At 41.6% G+C, this 15,879-nt stretch overlaps 1 protein-coding gene across 1 annotated transcript; it reads left to right on the top strand.

Annotated features, from left to right (window-relative positions):
• The first annotated feature begins 3,827 nt into the window (after positions 1 to 3,827).
• Positions 3,828 to 7,772, top strand: LOC141013536 (P2Y purinoceptor 4-like). The gene is made up of 2 exons (XM_073487291.1): positions 3,828 to 4,048; positions 5,772 to 7,772. Exon 2 carries the CDS (start codon positions 5,819 to 5,821, stop codon positions 6,896 to 6,898), a length of 1,080 nt encoding a protein of 359 aa, XP_073343392.1. The 5' UTR covers positions 3,828 to 4,048; positions 5,772 to 5,818; the 3' UTR covers positions 6,899 to 7,772.
• The last annotated feature ends 8,107 nt before the right edge of the window (positions 7,773 to 15,879 follow it).

Consider the following 15,879-nt stretch of genomic DNA (forward strand, 5'->3'; position numbering starts at 1 on the left):
CAGTAGACCAACATCTCCTGTGTTATTCGAGGTTAAATTTCTGTTTGTGTCAATGGAGTTTGGTGGCTTTTAAGAGAACGTTATAACAGCTGTTTGTGGTTGAAGGAAAAGCTATTTTTACTCTTTAACCAAAGAGTTATCTCTGTAGGGATGCATGCCATTCAGTTGTCAGACACTTGTAATATTATTTTGAGCTTGTCAGTGGAAAAACAAGCATATACAGGATGGTGAAGTCGCCCCCCAAGGATTAAGTTGCAGCCATTGCAGCCCATTTCACAGCTGTCCGCTGAGGTGATCTACCAGACCAGTTCCAGATATGTAAAGATAGACCACAGGTTTAAAAACATCTGAATTACAGTCATTAAAGTACCAACGCACTGTGTATTACCAGCTAGGTTTAATCGAGCATCGTAGTCTTCATTTTCATCAAGTGTCTGATAAGCAGCGAAGTTGACTGCTTATGTTTTCACTTTGTGAGTCTGTGCGTGTGTGTGTGTGTGTTATCAGGGCAAAATATTTGGTTCTAGAGACACCTACTGTAGCAGGAACTAACATGGAAGCAGTTTTGAGTATTTTGCCAAGTCTTTATACGTCTGACATTTGTCAGCACGATAACATCATACAGTCATTAAACGTTACAGGTGTGTTGTTGAGATAAAAAATGAAGGCTGAGTTCAGAGATGGCTGTTTTCCAAGCAAGGGTGCCAGAATTAGGGAGGGAGGAAGTAGGAATGGGCACATTGGCCCTCCCCTCTTTACGACCCTGAAGCCCAATTCCAGTCATTCCCATCCACTCTTGTGCAGCTGGTATTGTTGTCTCTCTGTCTGGGGGCAGATTTTGTCAGTGCATTAGCACCACAACCATGCAAGATGAAGAATATCAACAAGTTTCCTTGGGAGTTTACCTTGGCGGGTGCTTGGGTAACAGTTACGGGTGATACTTGGCGTGTGTACCACCAGTATCATGATAAGTACCAGCGGCACTTTCAAGGCTTTAGTGGGTTAAGCAATAATGTCAGTAAGTATTCACTTGATAAAGTTGCCAACCAACATCTTCATGAATTAATCATACATCGCACCAATCACTCTCTTTGGTTTATGTGACTGGACTCGTTGGACTAAGTTGGAAAGATGAGATCAAAATGAAGGCTGAGTTAGAGGATGGACACAGTCAAAGCGAGGGGGGCGGGGGTAGGGGCATGCCTTCCAACCCCCGTCCTCACACTTTATGCCCCCTGGCCCACATCGTGGTCCTGTCTTGTTTGTCTGTGGACAGATCTCGTCAATGTGATAGTGTCACAACTGTGCAAGATGCATTCATGAAACTTTTCAGGCGTTTAGTAGAGACAAAAATGAAAGCAATGTCATAATGTAGTAATCAGTAATAATGTAGTACTCATGGGTCACAATAAGAACATGTTGACGGTGTTGCAGCTGGTGTGGTCTCTAGTTTCTTTTACACAGTTAGTATTTGACATTTGCTTTGACATACATGTCGAGTCTGGAAGTTCTTTGTAGGGAATATTTCCTCAGAATTGATGACAAAGAGTCACTGCTCTTGTTAAACAACTCATATAAATATGATAACATCAGTTATTTCTGTGAGAACAGGATGGCTGACATTTAGGACATGATCTAACATGTGAGAGTGGATTTTGTCAGCACCGGTAAATAACAGATCACAGCAGAACGAGATGTAATCTCACCTTAAAATAACTAAATACTCCACTCAGCGTGTGACTTACTTTGTTTTTGCATGTAGCATTCAGTTTAGGCGGTTACTTATTAAAGCATGACCAAACACATCCCTCTTGTCTTTTGGCAGCAGGTATGTGTCAGCGACCGTTGAGTCACTGCTACAATTACTGGTGGTGATGTCATCACCTGGAGGGGAGCTGGGAAATGTTGGCAACATGAAAATCAAAGAGAAAATCTGTAAAGTGTTGAATGTTTAAGCATAATGAGTTACGCTTATGTAGACGTAGTAAAAGTTATAAATAGACGGGATGTTTTCTGACTGGATCTATGAATATGCAAATATTTGTCATTTTAGAAGTTTACATTCACAAAAAAAAAATTATTTGTACTCTTTCTATTGGTGCACTGGAGGTTTAAAATGTCCACAGCAGCCTCTTCAAAGTCACATACTGGACCATGCTTGGTATCCAAACTAGTGATGTCCCCGTGGACGCGGCTGTAAAGGTAACATCCAAGTGACGTATTAATTATAAAGTAAAACACATCTTTGAGCGGAGGCTGACTTGGAAAAAGTCATTTAAGAAGCGAGAAATTAGTTTTTAATCTGATAAAAGCAGCTTTGTTTGTATGTTGACATGTTTTCCATCTGAGGGGCCGCAAACCGACACAGCACTTTTAACGGGTCTCTGATGAAGAACATGCTTTGTCAGTGGCCCACTCACATTCCAGACATCCTAACCACAGAAACCCAATACAGTACACAAACACAGAACACTTCCACCACCGAGCTGACCTGTACACACAGACACACACATTATGGGAATGGGCTCAAGGGGTCTGGACTTTTCCATTTCTTTTCACCTAAAGTGCCTCTCATACTTTTAAGTTGTCGCTCTTAAATGAACTTCCTGGATTCATCTGGTGTTGAGCTAAACTTTACAAGGAGACGTGCTCTTTGCATGTGAACAGAGTCGTGTTTATTGTGCGACTGTAAATCTCAATCTAGACCATAAAAGGGTCATTCACACCAAACTTACTGGGTGTGGATATGATCTTGCTCGCCCTGCCTACTTTTTATCTCTTTATGATCAGACCTCTAAATTCCTTATCACATAGATTTTACAGCAAAGGCTTAGATTACTGACGAGACAAGTCGCTCACAGCTCCAGAGAGTAAATGTTGTGTTTTTTTAACAGCCGTACGGTACAGCTGTGCAAATATTCTACGACATATCAGTATCGACTGCCATCAAGTGTTATTATGGGAGTGAGTTTTTACTCCCATGACACGTAAAAAACCAATGCTGGAATGAGTATTCACATGATTTAGTTAAATTGAGCAATATCACACTGGAGTTCTTCATTTAAACTTTTACTTAAGCAAGTCATGTGATGTTAATAGTACTCACAGTATCCCAGAGTGCTGCTGCTTCACGAGTTAGTCAGGGTGTTAACTTGTAAGCAGTTTTACAACATTGCGGCTCCACACAGTGCTGAGTCCGGCTACTTTATGGTATATACAGTTTATTGCAGAGTCTTACACAAAGACTTCACTTCTTAAAGGATGAGTTCACCCCAAAATTCAGTCATTATCTTCTCAGCCTCATGCTGATGGGAGGTCAGGGGATGTGTTCGTAGTCCACAAAAACATTTCTGGAGCTTCACAGCAAAACAGCGTTGCATATTAGTTTATTGACACAACCTGGTGTTGTATGATGAAAAATCTTGAAAGTCATACAATTAGAAAATATTTATAAGGAAGAAACGTTGCTCTGAAATGAGGAAAATAGCACCACAGAAAGATGTAACCGGTGTGCCAAAAGTTTATTTTTGTGACTTGCTTATCGATTTATTAGTTTAATTGCACAATCTTGTGTTGTGTGGTGACAGATTCATCTTGAAAATCTTGATTAAATCTCAGTGTGGAAGTAAACTGACGTCTGAGGTGAACCTGCAGCAGTAGCCCATGGATTGGTGTTTATGTGTAGACGATCTCTGATCGCAGTTTCAAGTGGTTCAACTGAATTGAAAATGACTTCTCACACTGAAGGCTTTTTATGGGGGCGGAAGTTTTGTCCACTCAGCAGTGTGACTTCCCATTTCAGCCCCTCACTGCTCTCCATGTATCCTGCGCTCAGTGCGGACCGTCTGTGCAGCGGTAGGTGCCATGGAGTCCGACACGACTTCAGCAGGGAAATAACTTTTGGACGACAGAGGAGCTGAGAGGAGCTGAGAGGAGCAGCGACTGGAGCTCTGGAGAGTGAAACTGGTGGAAGGAGACGACTTGCGGCAGCGCTGGGATCAGGATCAGGAGCGGCGCGACAGCAGCGCGTCTTTGGGGTCCTGTTGGGGTGAGTAACCGCAGGGTCACAGTTAATATTGTATGTTACATGTTTAACACGTGTGTTGAGACCAGACGTGCTTAACTATTAATTATTGGTCTTCACTCGGATCAGTCGACTATTAACCAACAGTGATGGAAAGTAACAAGTGCCGACTCCCAAATACAACACTGAGGTACTTGTACTTTACTTGAGTACTGACATTTGTATGCGACTTTTACTTTGACTCCACTGCAGTTCAGAGGGACATATTGCACTTTTTACTGCACCACTTTCACTCGACAGTTAGTAATGTGTTATAATGGTCAAAGTTAACACTTTAAAAAATCCAGGAGCTACGCAGCAGTGAACTATAGCCTGTAAAAAACAAGCTCCACCTTTTCCAGCTGCAGCTTTAGAGTATTGTACTACATCAATGATTACAATCCAGTCGTATAAAGTTATTTGTTTTTGTACTTGCTGGAACTTTTGTACTTTTACTTTTGAATGCAGGAGTTTCATTTCTAACTGTATTGTTACTTTTACTTTAAAAAAGTAAGTAAAAAGTAACTCCTTCACCACTGATTACTTTACAGCCCTACTCCTACTACTATATATTATATTTTAGAGTGAAACTCTGTAGCCTGCTTTTTACACCACTTGATATTTCACTTCATTGCTACACACAACAGTAAATAAAGCCTTTAAAATAGTTCCCCCTTAAACGCCTACACCAACATTAAATGTTGCTTAGATGCATTTAATATTTTTGGAAGTATTGTATTTTTCTGAAAGTATTTTACATTATGGCATCCCTGCTTTCTACGGCTGCACAATCAATGGCCGTATTATCTAAATTGGAATAAGGCTCAGTGCAATTATTTGATTCTGACTGACACCAGTCAGGACATGTCTGCGTACACCTTAGCGTTTACATATTTTGTGATCTCTGCACAGCTCTCAGTAAGCATAACTCAACAGATAACAGATAACTCTCTAAGTAGGGCTGCGCAATCAATCTAGATATGGCCAAGTGCAGAACCCAAATAGCAGAAGCTGATAAAGCTCGAATGTGTGTCAGAACAGCATCGAATGAAGCACCGTGGTGCTGCAGAGATGTCCTGGCCTACAAATGTTGCTGTAAGGAAACATGTTTGTTTGGCACAGACACTAGCAAATGTCACATCGCCCTGATTTTAATAGATTTTTCAATGAAAATGAAAATTGTTGTACAAAAAAAGATCATTCCCACTAATCTTGGATCATATCGTCATCATTTTTGACCACGTCGTGCAGCCCTGCTGCTTTTATTTCAGTAAAGGATCTGAACATTTCAACTAACAATAGTTTATTATCCATTAATCTGCAGATTATTTCCTTGATTAATCACTTGTTCTATATAATGTCCTTCACAGTTTCCTAGAGTCTCAAAACTCACAGAGATTTAGTTTACAATCATGTTTTATCTTTTTGATGTAAGAACACAGTTGCCTTTTTAGTTATAATTAATCTACATGTGTGCTTTCTTTATAAATAATAAATAAATAATGTATAAATTAATATGTTTTTAATATGTTTTGTTAACCTCGTAAACCTGTGCTTAGGGCCTACACACGTGATTATGTTAACAGCTGTATGTTTCTCTTTGGTATGTTTTTAGGCTTTTTGTGTTTTCTATGGTCGCTGCAGCAGAAATTGCCCGCTGCTACCAGAAATAAACTTGACTTGACTTAAATATCTTCCTCATTTGAAGGTTTGGTCTTCTGCTGGCTTGGGAGAGCTACACTGGGAAGTCACCTCATGATGGAGTCGGTCATCAGCAGCCCCGGCACACACAACCATTCGACGGTGTTCACCTCAGTCTTCAACTCGAGCTGTCGCTTCAATGAGGAGTTCAAATACATCCTGCTGCCGGTGTCCTACAGTCTGGTGTTTGTGTTTGGCTTCGTGCTCAACGCCACAGCTTTGTGGCTGTTCCTAAGGATGCGCCCGTGGAACCCCAGTACTGTCTACATGTTCCACCTCGCCCTGTCCGACTTCCTGTACGTCCTCTCCCTGCCCACCCTCATCTACTACTACGCCAACCGCAGCCACTGGCCCTTTGGACTGGCTGCCTGTAAAATAGTGCGCTTCCTGTTCTACGCCAACCTGTACTGCAGCATCCTTCTCCTCACCTGCATCAGCGTGCACCGTTATCTGGGCATCTGCCACCCCATCAAGGCACTGACGCTGGTCAAGTCCCGCCACGCCCACATGGTGTGCGGCATGGTCTGGGCTGCGGTGACCTTGTGCCTGGTGCCCAACCTTATGTTCGTCACCACCTCCAGGAGGGACAATGACACCCTGTGTCATGACACAACCAACCAGGAGTCCTTTGATAATTACGTGGACTACAGCTCTGTTGTCATGGTGCTCCTGTTTGGCATCCCTTTCCTTGTCATTGTGGTGTGTTACTGCTTGATGGCGCGGACCCTGTGCCGACCCAGAAAAGGATTATCTTCAAACAGACAGGGCGCCGCCACACGTCAGAAGTCCATCAAGCTCATCATCGTGGTGTTGGTGGTGTTCGCTGTGAGCTTTGTCCCGTTTCACATCACACGGACCCTCTACTACACCTCCCGCGTGTTAGATCTTAACTGTGAGGTCCTCAACATCGTCAACTTCACTTACAAGATCACCAGGCCGCTGGCGAGCGTCAACAGCTGTATTGACCCGATCCTGTATTTTCTTGCTGGGGATCACTACCGGTCCAAACTCATGTCTGTTCTGCCGGGAAAAAGAGAGACGACGAGCAGTCAGGCACAGCCGAACAGTAACCAGGGCATCGATCTGGTCTATAAGAACCCAGGACTTAAAGCCAGTGGAGAGATCGACAGATAGTCGGAAGTATTTACCGGAAATCTGAAGATTTCTGGGGCTCTAGCGAAGCTAACATTTCTAATGAGGAAGCACCTGTTTGGGTTTTCTTTTTTTTTGCACTGAGAGGTTTGGATGAGAATCATTTCACTGTATCACTTTCTTACAGGGCATATTTTCACTTCATCAAATCTCTGTAATTAGGGATGCACGATAATTTGGCGGGCCGATAAATTATCCGCGATACGGTAGTTACGAGTAGGTTTGCTATCCGACGCACGCTAGCGGTTCAAAGATGTCATCGCACATATGGACATTTTTTTAAAGTTTCAGAGAAAGACAACACGATTGCAGTTTGCATTACGCGTCCTACGAGTGAGTACGAGTAGTACATTAGTGTCCATTCAACAGGCATTTGAAAACTGCAGGAAGTTTTCTCAAGATAACCCAAATGCCAAAGCAATTATCGACAAAATCACGGAATTTATTGCACTTGGCGACCAGCCCTTTTTTTCTGTGGTCGATGAAGGAGGATTTCACAGGTTAATGGCACATTTGGAGCCCAGGTATTCTCTCCCGAGCTGCCACTCTACTTTGCTGGCGTGTCCCTAGCTGCCCTGTATGATATGGTCGCCACACACATTCTCGGTCCGATTGATAACAAAGTAAGCGACATAAGTTTTACTTAATACAAAAATAGAGGCTTTGCTTTTACAAAAATGTTAACAAAAATATATTTTTTTATCGGTTACTGGTCGCAAGAGGCAGGTAATTATCGTTTATCGGTATCGCTTGAAAAAAAAAGTCCATTTCGTGCATCCCTATCTTTAAAATCTGTGGTTAATGGACATTATGTTTCAATTACTCTCTTTTTTATTAAACTTACTGTGTTTCTAAAGCTCAAGTTAGTTTTTCCTAAAGATTCTGAGCCCTTTCCTTACGTACAGTCTACTGTAAAGGCATTTTTACATGAAGCTCAAGCTATAATAAACTGTATTTATGCTGCTGTATACTGGAATAATGGGAACAGAAACTGAGATACTTGCAGGTGCATTAAAGTAAATCATAGATCATTTATTCAGTGAATTGTCGTCATCTTCGGTCAGGAGATGACCTCAATATTAAAGATCATATCTGACCGGAGATGACAGACAGCCTGGCGCTGCCTCAGCAATGAGACACTTATGATGAGGCAATCCTTCCTGTTGTATCAACAATGTCTGCGTGTTACCCAGAAACACTGCACCTCCTGATACCAGCTGTTTTTGTCCTTCAGCGTTCACAGCTGCCTCTCGTTCCACTGTGCAGAAAAACAGAGCGGCTGATCTGGACCAGGCGTATCGTTTCAAACCTCCCACGCCTCATTAGAGGGATAAGGGGTTTTCCTTTTTAGCCTTCTTACCTTTGGGATTGTTACATGGAATCTGAAGGCCTTTCTCTCTCAGGCTTAACTCCTTGATAGTTTTGCAGGATGTTAACGCAGAGTTGGAGGGTATTTACTTTGTCCCTCAAACCTTGTTTTAACGTTAATGTATGCTGTTTCATCATACAGCTCTGCGTCTCATTGTGTTCTCATCTATCTGTCTAGGTGTGCCACATGACTTACTGGTGTGTAGTGATGCAATGCAATGATGCTTTCCTGTCTGGTCAGATCGATATCTTTAAGCTCTAACTTCTCATTCAGCACGCCCCTCATTAAAGGAGCAAACTCATCTACGAGTTCAGTGGAAAGGCGTTTAATTGACCACTTCTGTAAAACCTGCACCTCATGTGTTAGACCGAAACTAACTGTAGTTATCGTGACCTGAACATTTGCAGTACAGCTGATGTTTGGGAAATGAAAGTGGAATGTGTGACTTCGACAACGCAAAAGTATTTTTTCGTTGGAAATAACAGCAGCTGTGAGCATGAGGGGCAAACAAAAACACTACACAGACTGTTATCATCCCAACGGCAAGAAGATGATGCAGGCTGCTATTTGGATGAGGGAGCTGGAAGAATAAACACAATATTACCAGTGAGACAGTAAAACATGATAAGAATATTGATTTTTTTCACGTAAAACCTGCAGTATATCCGCACTGTGTGACACCCGCTGATGTGCATTTTATATTAGCTTTTTCCAGTGTTGTATTTATTTATTTACCTGATTTTAATGGCCGCATTGACACATTAGAATAGGTTTGATGTTTTAAGCATCATTTTATACACATAATGTAAAAAAAAAAAAAAAACCTAACCACGTATTTTGTGCCTTTGGAAACTACTGAAACTTTTTATTGAATTATTTGTCACATGAAAATCATTGCTCATAAGGGACCATAGACTAGGGTTCCTGTACATACAAATTGCATGCATCACAAGCTATATACAATACACATCACCACTGTCTTGCAAAGAAAAAGAAAAGAAATAATACATCTACAAAACAAAATAAATAAAAACAGAGTTAATGTGTGTAGCTCATCTTACATCCTATCAAAGCGACACTGCATATCCCAACCAACAGTGGAAGCCTGCGCTGTGAATCAAAGTATGACCTTTCTGAAACTTCTGGATTTTCACAGGAATTTAAAATAAAGCTGTGAGCTTTTAAACAATATATGTCCACACCACAACAGTTATGAATGACCCATTTGCCAGTTGAACGAAGGAGGACCGATAAACCTATAAAATGCAGTAATGACTCCATATTGTCTATAATGTACAAACAATAGATCATCAGAAACTGTTAATGAGATGTCTGAGATGTTGAGTGGTGGAAAGTAACTAAGTACATTTAATCAAATACTGTACTTAAGTGCATTTTTGAGGTACTTGTACTTCGCTTCAATCAGAGGCGAATATTATGCATTTTACTCCACTACATTTGTCTCAAAAATGTAGTTAGATACTTTGCAGGATTAGAATAATAATCCAATAATCAATAAATACATTATGAGGAAATTCTCAAACTACGCAGCAGACGAACTATAGTAGATGAAGCACCTTCACCAGCGTCAACATTCAAGTGATAGCCACAGTGATGCATCAGTATTTATAATCCAGTAAAATAAAATAGATTATTCTGAATGCCTTTGTGCATATTTTAATACTCAGGTAAAAAATGTAATGCACAACTTTTACTTTTGACACTGCGGTGATGCCACTCTTTACACCAGCAGGCCTTCAGCAGCATCTTCATGTTGAAAACCAACTCTGAGCATGTGAAACAAATAAAGCTCAACCTGATAAAGATCTGCTAATTTGACACATGATCTGTTTTTTTTTTTTTTTTTTTTAAGTGTTAGCAGACAACAGTGCAGCTCTGTGCTCATTCACTCCTGTGATGTCAGCTCATGAGCGCCTCCCTGTGGTGGGATTTTGTCAGGAAGTCGTGCTCAGTAGCAGGTCAGAGAGCTCAGCTGGCTGTCTCGAGTGAGTTAGATAGCTTTACGCACGAAAACTGCAAGAAAAGTCTGAAATAAATCACATTTTTATTCAGTTAAAAGTGTCACTGCAGCATGCACATGGCGTATTTTGGCTCCTCGGCGCTGTCTCACAGGCAAAGAAGGAAGACCAGACGAAGATGAGCCAACACACGACCCAGAAACAAGGTAAGATGTTGAGGACATTCAACACGAAAAGCTGCAACAACAACAACAACAACAACAACAGAATAAATAAATAAACAAATAAAATAAAAGTGGTTATGAAGTGTCACAGGGTCACAAAGGTAAAAAACCCCACTCCAGTCGAAACAAAGTCACATTATGAAACATGTATTTGTCTTCAGTGTTCTGCAGAACTACAGTCAAGTGTCTCGTCGTGTCTTCAGAGCTCTGTGTCTTTGCAAGTTGCACGACAGAAGTCTGAAGAGCTCAGACGAGGGTTCAGATGGAGAGCAAACTTTAGCAAGACAAAACCAGAAACATCTTACTGTTGGCAATTACAAAACAAAAAAAGGTCCATGTGATCTGGTCTGAGTGCAAAGATGATGAATGATCATTGTGGGGAAAACGCATTCTTTCACTTTCACTGGCTCTGTCTGCCCTTGATGTGTTGATCACAGAAAAAAAGTTTGCAGCGTCTTCAAAACTTCTCCTTGAATGCTGAATACAGGATCTGGACTGAATAGAAAATCGAGCTAAGTGACATATTTTCTTGATGTTGTGCCACACTCTCTGAGCCGTAGAAGTATCCTCCTCTGCTGCATTCATTGACAGTTCATGAGCACTCAGGTCCACTGAAGATGCTTGACCATCAAACTGAGAAGGAGTTGTAGTAGCTGACTGCTGTGATGTGTTAGGAAACTCTTAGTCCCAGTCATTTCTTCACTTCATATAAAAGGTTTCATCAAATTAAATCAAATATTGATCTAAACCATGAGGTCATGCAGGTGTTTGATTGATAAATGGGTTAACTGTTCTCTTAAAATTATTATTACAACCAGATTTAAAGTTAATCTTTTATTGCCTGTATAACTTTAAAATATTGCTAATTATAGTAACTGAACTTAACACTTCAATTGATATTTATATAACAGAATACATGTAATGGGATTACCAAATTAGAAAACTGTGCTCCGGTAAAGTTACAGATGTAATAATGGATACATTCAGTAAAAAACAGGGGGATTACTGACATGACTATAATTTAAAAAATACAAAAACAATATGATCTACTAGTCTGTAATCCTGCACATGTGCACTTCACACAACATCATTAAGATTTAAAATAATAATAATTGAATTGATATTTATTTTCTCTAGTCTTTATTTGCATATGTTTGGTGTTGAGGTAATCCAAAAGTTACAGAAAGTAATCAAGTTACTGACTACAATTTTCTAACAGGTGATTAGTAACTGTGTTTTCACCCCTTCAACCCTCTCTTGTCTTGATTGCCGGCTGATGACTGACTCTGTTTTAAGTCAACCCAGGAGGCAGCAGGGGAAGTGGAGTTAAAATTACGTTTTAATTTTAGGATATTGATATTTGTCCGACTTAATAATAGACTAAACTTTTTTTTATTGTCACATCAGTGAGAATTCACGCATATCGCCCCCGGCCAACAACATGAAAAGAATGAAATAACGCATTAAAAAGACTCGTGTGTTTTAAAAATAACAGGAACAATCCCTCAGGCTAATTATCATGACCCTATTTTCAGGCTTAATAATTAATATCAAATTATGATGTTAAAAGGTTCAGTGAAGTAGAAAAGATGAATTTTTGTCTGAATTTAACTGAATGTAAGTGATGCAGATAAATGAGGCTGTTTGACCCACAGCTGCGGTTTCATTGGCCTTCTTATTATTTAACGGGTTTATTTGGATCTGTGCGCGTCTCGATTCTCCAGCTCTCTCCCTCTTCATCGACCGTCCTGCAGACAAACACCGCTGAATGAAACACTTGATGTCCTCAGCCCAGTGAAGATGTCTGTGCTCAAGGACGCTGTGGATAGCGATCAATGATCAGACTCAACGATGTTTGGAGGGAGAGAAACATTTTTTTTTGTCATTATTCTTTTATTCAGTCAGAAATATAGAAAACTAAGCTGTCTGTGGAGCACGTCTCAGACTGCTTTGACGAGTCTATTCAGCTGCGTGCATCCATCATGATTGAATGTGACAAAGTAGGCCTGTCTTAGCCTTTAATACTAACTTTTGAACAGTTTGGACAAGCTTTCATCAGTTCAAAGTCCTCACCAGCTGTAAAAACTGTAACGCTGGCTCACATTTGCAGTTTCGGAGTGTACGACCGAGGCATTATGATATTTCAAATAACAAAAATTAGAAAAATATAAGTAATTGCAGCTGATAAACCTATTTTGGACTCTTTAAAACCTCTGTTTAGTTTTTTTTTTTTAATCCAAGAGGATAGATAAAGGTTTCCATCTATTTCCTCCCCCAAACACTTCAAGGAAATATAATCTTTAACCGTTCCATCGTCAGAAAATAAAATGTAACTGCAAGTACAGACGTATTCATAATTGAGAGCTGATATTCCTGTTAGAACATTTAAAAAAATATATATCCTTCACTGTGTATTGATTGTGAGATACACCCACGCCTCGGCCTAAAGTGATGCATTTGTTGAGCCTTGAACATTTTTCCCTGTGTTTTTCTCTTGTTTGGCAAATTATAAGGCAGAGACGACGAGGGATTTCAAGGACGCGTGGACTTCAATTTAATCGAAGAGGCTGAGAGTGGAGTGGAAGAGTGACACACAGAGGAGAGAAGTTCATTATTCTGCTGAAAAGGAAACCAATGGCTTTCACAGTCGCCATGGCAACCGGCCTTTCTTTCGCTGTCAGACCTATGATAAGGTACTTCACAGCATTAAGCACAATTATTGCAAGGTAAAAAGGGGAAATATTGCTTTCCAATGCTAATAGATGTTAGATATTGATTGGCGTGGCGCTTCATATGGACTGTTTCACCTACCTGGCTCCCCCCGCGCGACCTTTGTTGAAATCTAATGTAGGCTTCAGCCGCCCTTGTATCTTTACCTTGATATCAGAAAGAAATTAATACTTGTGACAGAGAGAAGATGAAGACAGATTCAGCAGTGAAACTGTGAGATAAATCTCGAAAATTGCAACAAAAAGAAAAAGCAGTAGATGTTTTTTTTTTCCTTTTTTCCAAGCTCCCTTTGTTGCAAAATGTCTCATAACATAAATACTAAACACCCGCTTCCCATCATTAGCATGTCATTCTGTTGTCAAGTGACCCTGCTGGCGCTCTCCGCACAATGGCGGGTCGGCCTTGGCAGCGGTGAGGTCAGCGCCAAGCACAAGCCCAGGCCATGGGGGGTGGTCGGTTGGTGGCAGGCTGCAGAGCTGGTGAGAGGATGGAGGATTAGCATTGTGGAGAAGCATGGGAGCTGTGTGCGAGGAGGGATTGGGTGGTGGTGGTGGGGGGCAAATTGTTTTAACCCCTATTACAGCAACTGCATGGCGCTTCTCTTATCTAGGCCGCTGCAGCCACTCATTAATATTCCGTACATATGGCACTGCTTTCTGTATCATTGTCTATTAATGGGAGGGATAATCGCTCATTCAATTATCAGGCAGTCAGCAAAAGACCAACCGTGCCTGCGCACCCCTGGTTCACACAGTGGCACAGCCCAAAACAGAGGTGTGCCAGTGAGAAGGTGAGAGCGATAGCAGGGATTACAACATATTAGCTACTTTAATAAATCAGGCGCCGGGGAATGATGTGAAGCGAACGGTGATCTGTTGGCGAGCGAGAAAACATGCCTGAACTTTGCAGCGACAAAGTGGAACAGAGGGCAGCGTCTTGCACCTTCCTCCCGTTAGACTCTCTGGCGCATCAGACTTCACGGCCGTGATCCATGTGACCGTTTCGGAGATGCTTTTAAACACTGAAGCGACTCCTTTGTGGCGGTGACCCGTGGTCGGAGAAGGCAGTCGATAGCTTGCGTGATAGACTCTGGCGGCCGGGCTGAATGAAGCTTGACCCTGATGTGTGCAGGCCAGAGATCTGTGAAGTGATCAAATGTAGCCTTCATCCCTGTTGATCTGTGCTTTGTGGCCCCGGGACCCTGCGCTGTGTGTCTCCCTTCTGCCAGGGCCACGGCCTGGATATGAGGGGGTTACTGATAATAGTGTGACCTCTGGCTGTTTTGACCTGAAGAGACCTTGTTGAGTCAACACAAGAACGGAAAGAGCGAGAGAGAGGGAGAGAGTTGGAATGAGGTTGTTTAGTTATCCAGTGCTCTGAGTTTTTCTTCAGGAGGTGGGCCAGGAGATTGGGAGTGCAGAGCTGTTGCAAGCGGGGGTGTGAAAAAGATAGGAGGTGAAATGTTAACAAAATCTTATAAAATCCGTAGTTTGATAAATTTTCGCATTTTGAATGAACCGAAGGCGGCTGTGGCTGTGGAGGGGCCTTTGTTGGAGGTCCCATTTTCTCTGGCAGAGCAGCACGCTCACAGGGTCAGCGAAGTTACGAAAGTAATTAAAGCTCGGTGATTCACTGCCTGCTGCAGAGAAAAGAAAGCAAGCTGTCATTCTGATTTAGAAAAATAAATTACAATTTTAATAATGGGGGAGGATGGGGGTGCGAGAACGTCTAGAGCCTCGGTGGGTTGGGGGGAGGCGGGGGGGTGGGCATGTTGGGTGGGAGGAGGGGTCGAGGGGGTTGCTGGCTGCCTACTTATCAATAGTTGCAATTTTTTGAAACCGCATCGGTAGTACATTGCGAGAGCACAAGTGCCCTTAAAAAAAGAAAACCCTGGAACATTAACATACTGATTTCATGCGCATGGCAAAGGGCCTGAGCCAATATCAGAGAGGACTCAGCACTCCTATTGTCTGCTGGGACTCTGGTCCCCTCTGATATGAAAATTCAATTATTTTATAACTAGATCTGGCGCTGCGTTTTGACAGTCGACAGTAGCGCCTTGCCAGCTGCATCAGTGTGGGGGACCAGAGGCTCCTGATAGCGAGAGGGAGGCCTTTCAGACATTGACATGTTTTTGGGGGACAAGATTGCCTAAATGTGTTGCATTTAAGGACTGAAAGTTAATCTAATGCACCACCATTATCTCACCCAGGTAATTCCAATACCGTCCTCAATCTATGTTTACGCTCATGCACGCAGCCGCATACTCGCGCAGCCATTCATTCTTGAGCACTTTGAATCTGATTCCCAGGCTTTTCTGCATCCAAACAGGTAATGTATTTATTTATTTTTCCGCGGGGAGCTGGAAACTATATGAAATAGAAGTTGTTTTCTAAGAGACATCAGCAGTTTCTGTGGGAGGACACACAAGAAAACATCCCCAATGAGAAATGGTGCATGGTGTCAAAAATCTTGTTTGTAAAGGAACAGTTCCCCAAGTACTTTCTATACTTTTGCACATACATAGAATAGTTATATACACTTAACTGTCAAATTCCCCCCTAAATTTTCAAAAATATCTTTGTCTGATATCACCATCTGTATGTACACTGGATATTGTGTTCTTATGTGTCTTTTAAACTCACGGTTACCTCCATGTTA

The sequence above is a fragment of the Pagrus major genome, chromosome 18 (genome assembly GCF_040436345.1).
Source record: "Pagrus major chromosome 18, Pma_NU_1.0".
NCBI classification, from domain to species: domain Eukaryota; kingdom Metazoa; phylum Chordata; class Actinopteri; order Spariformes; family Sparidae; genus Pagrus; species Pagrus major.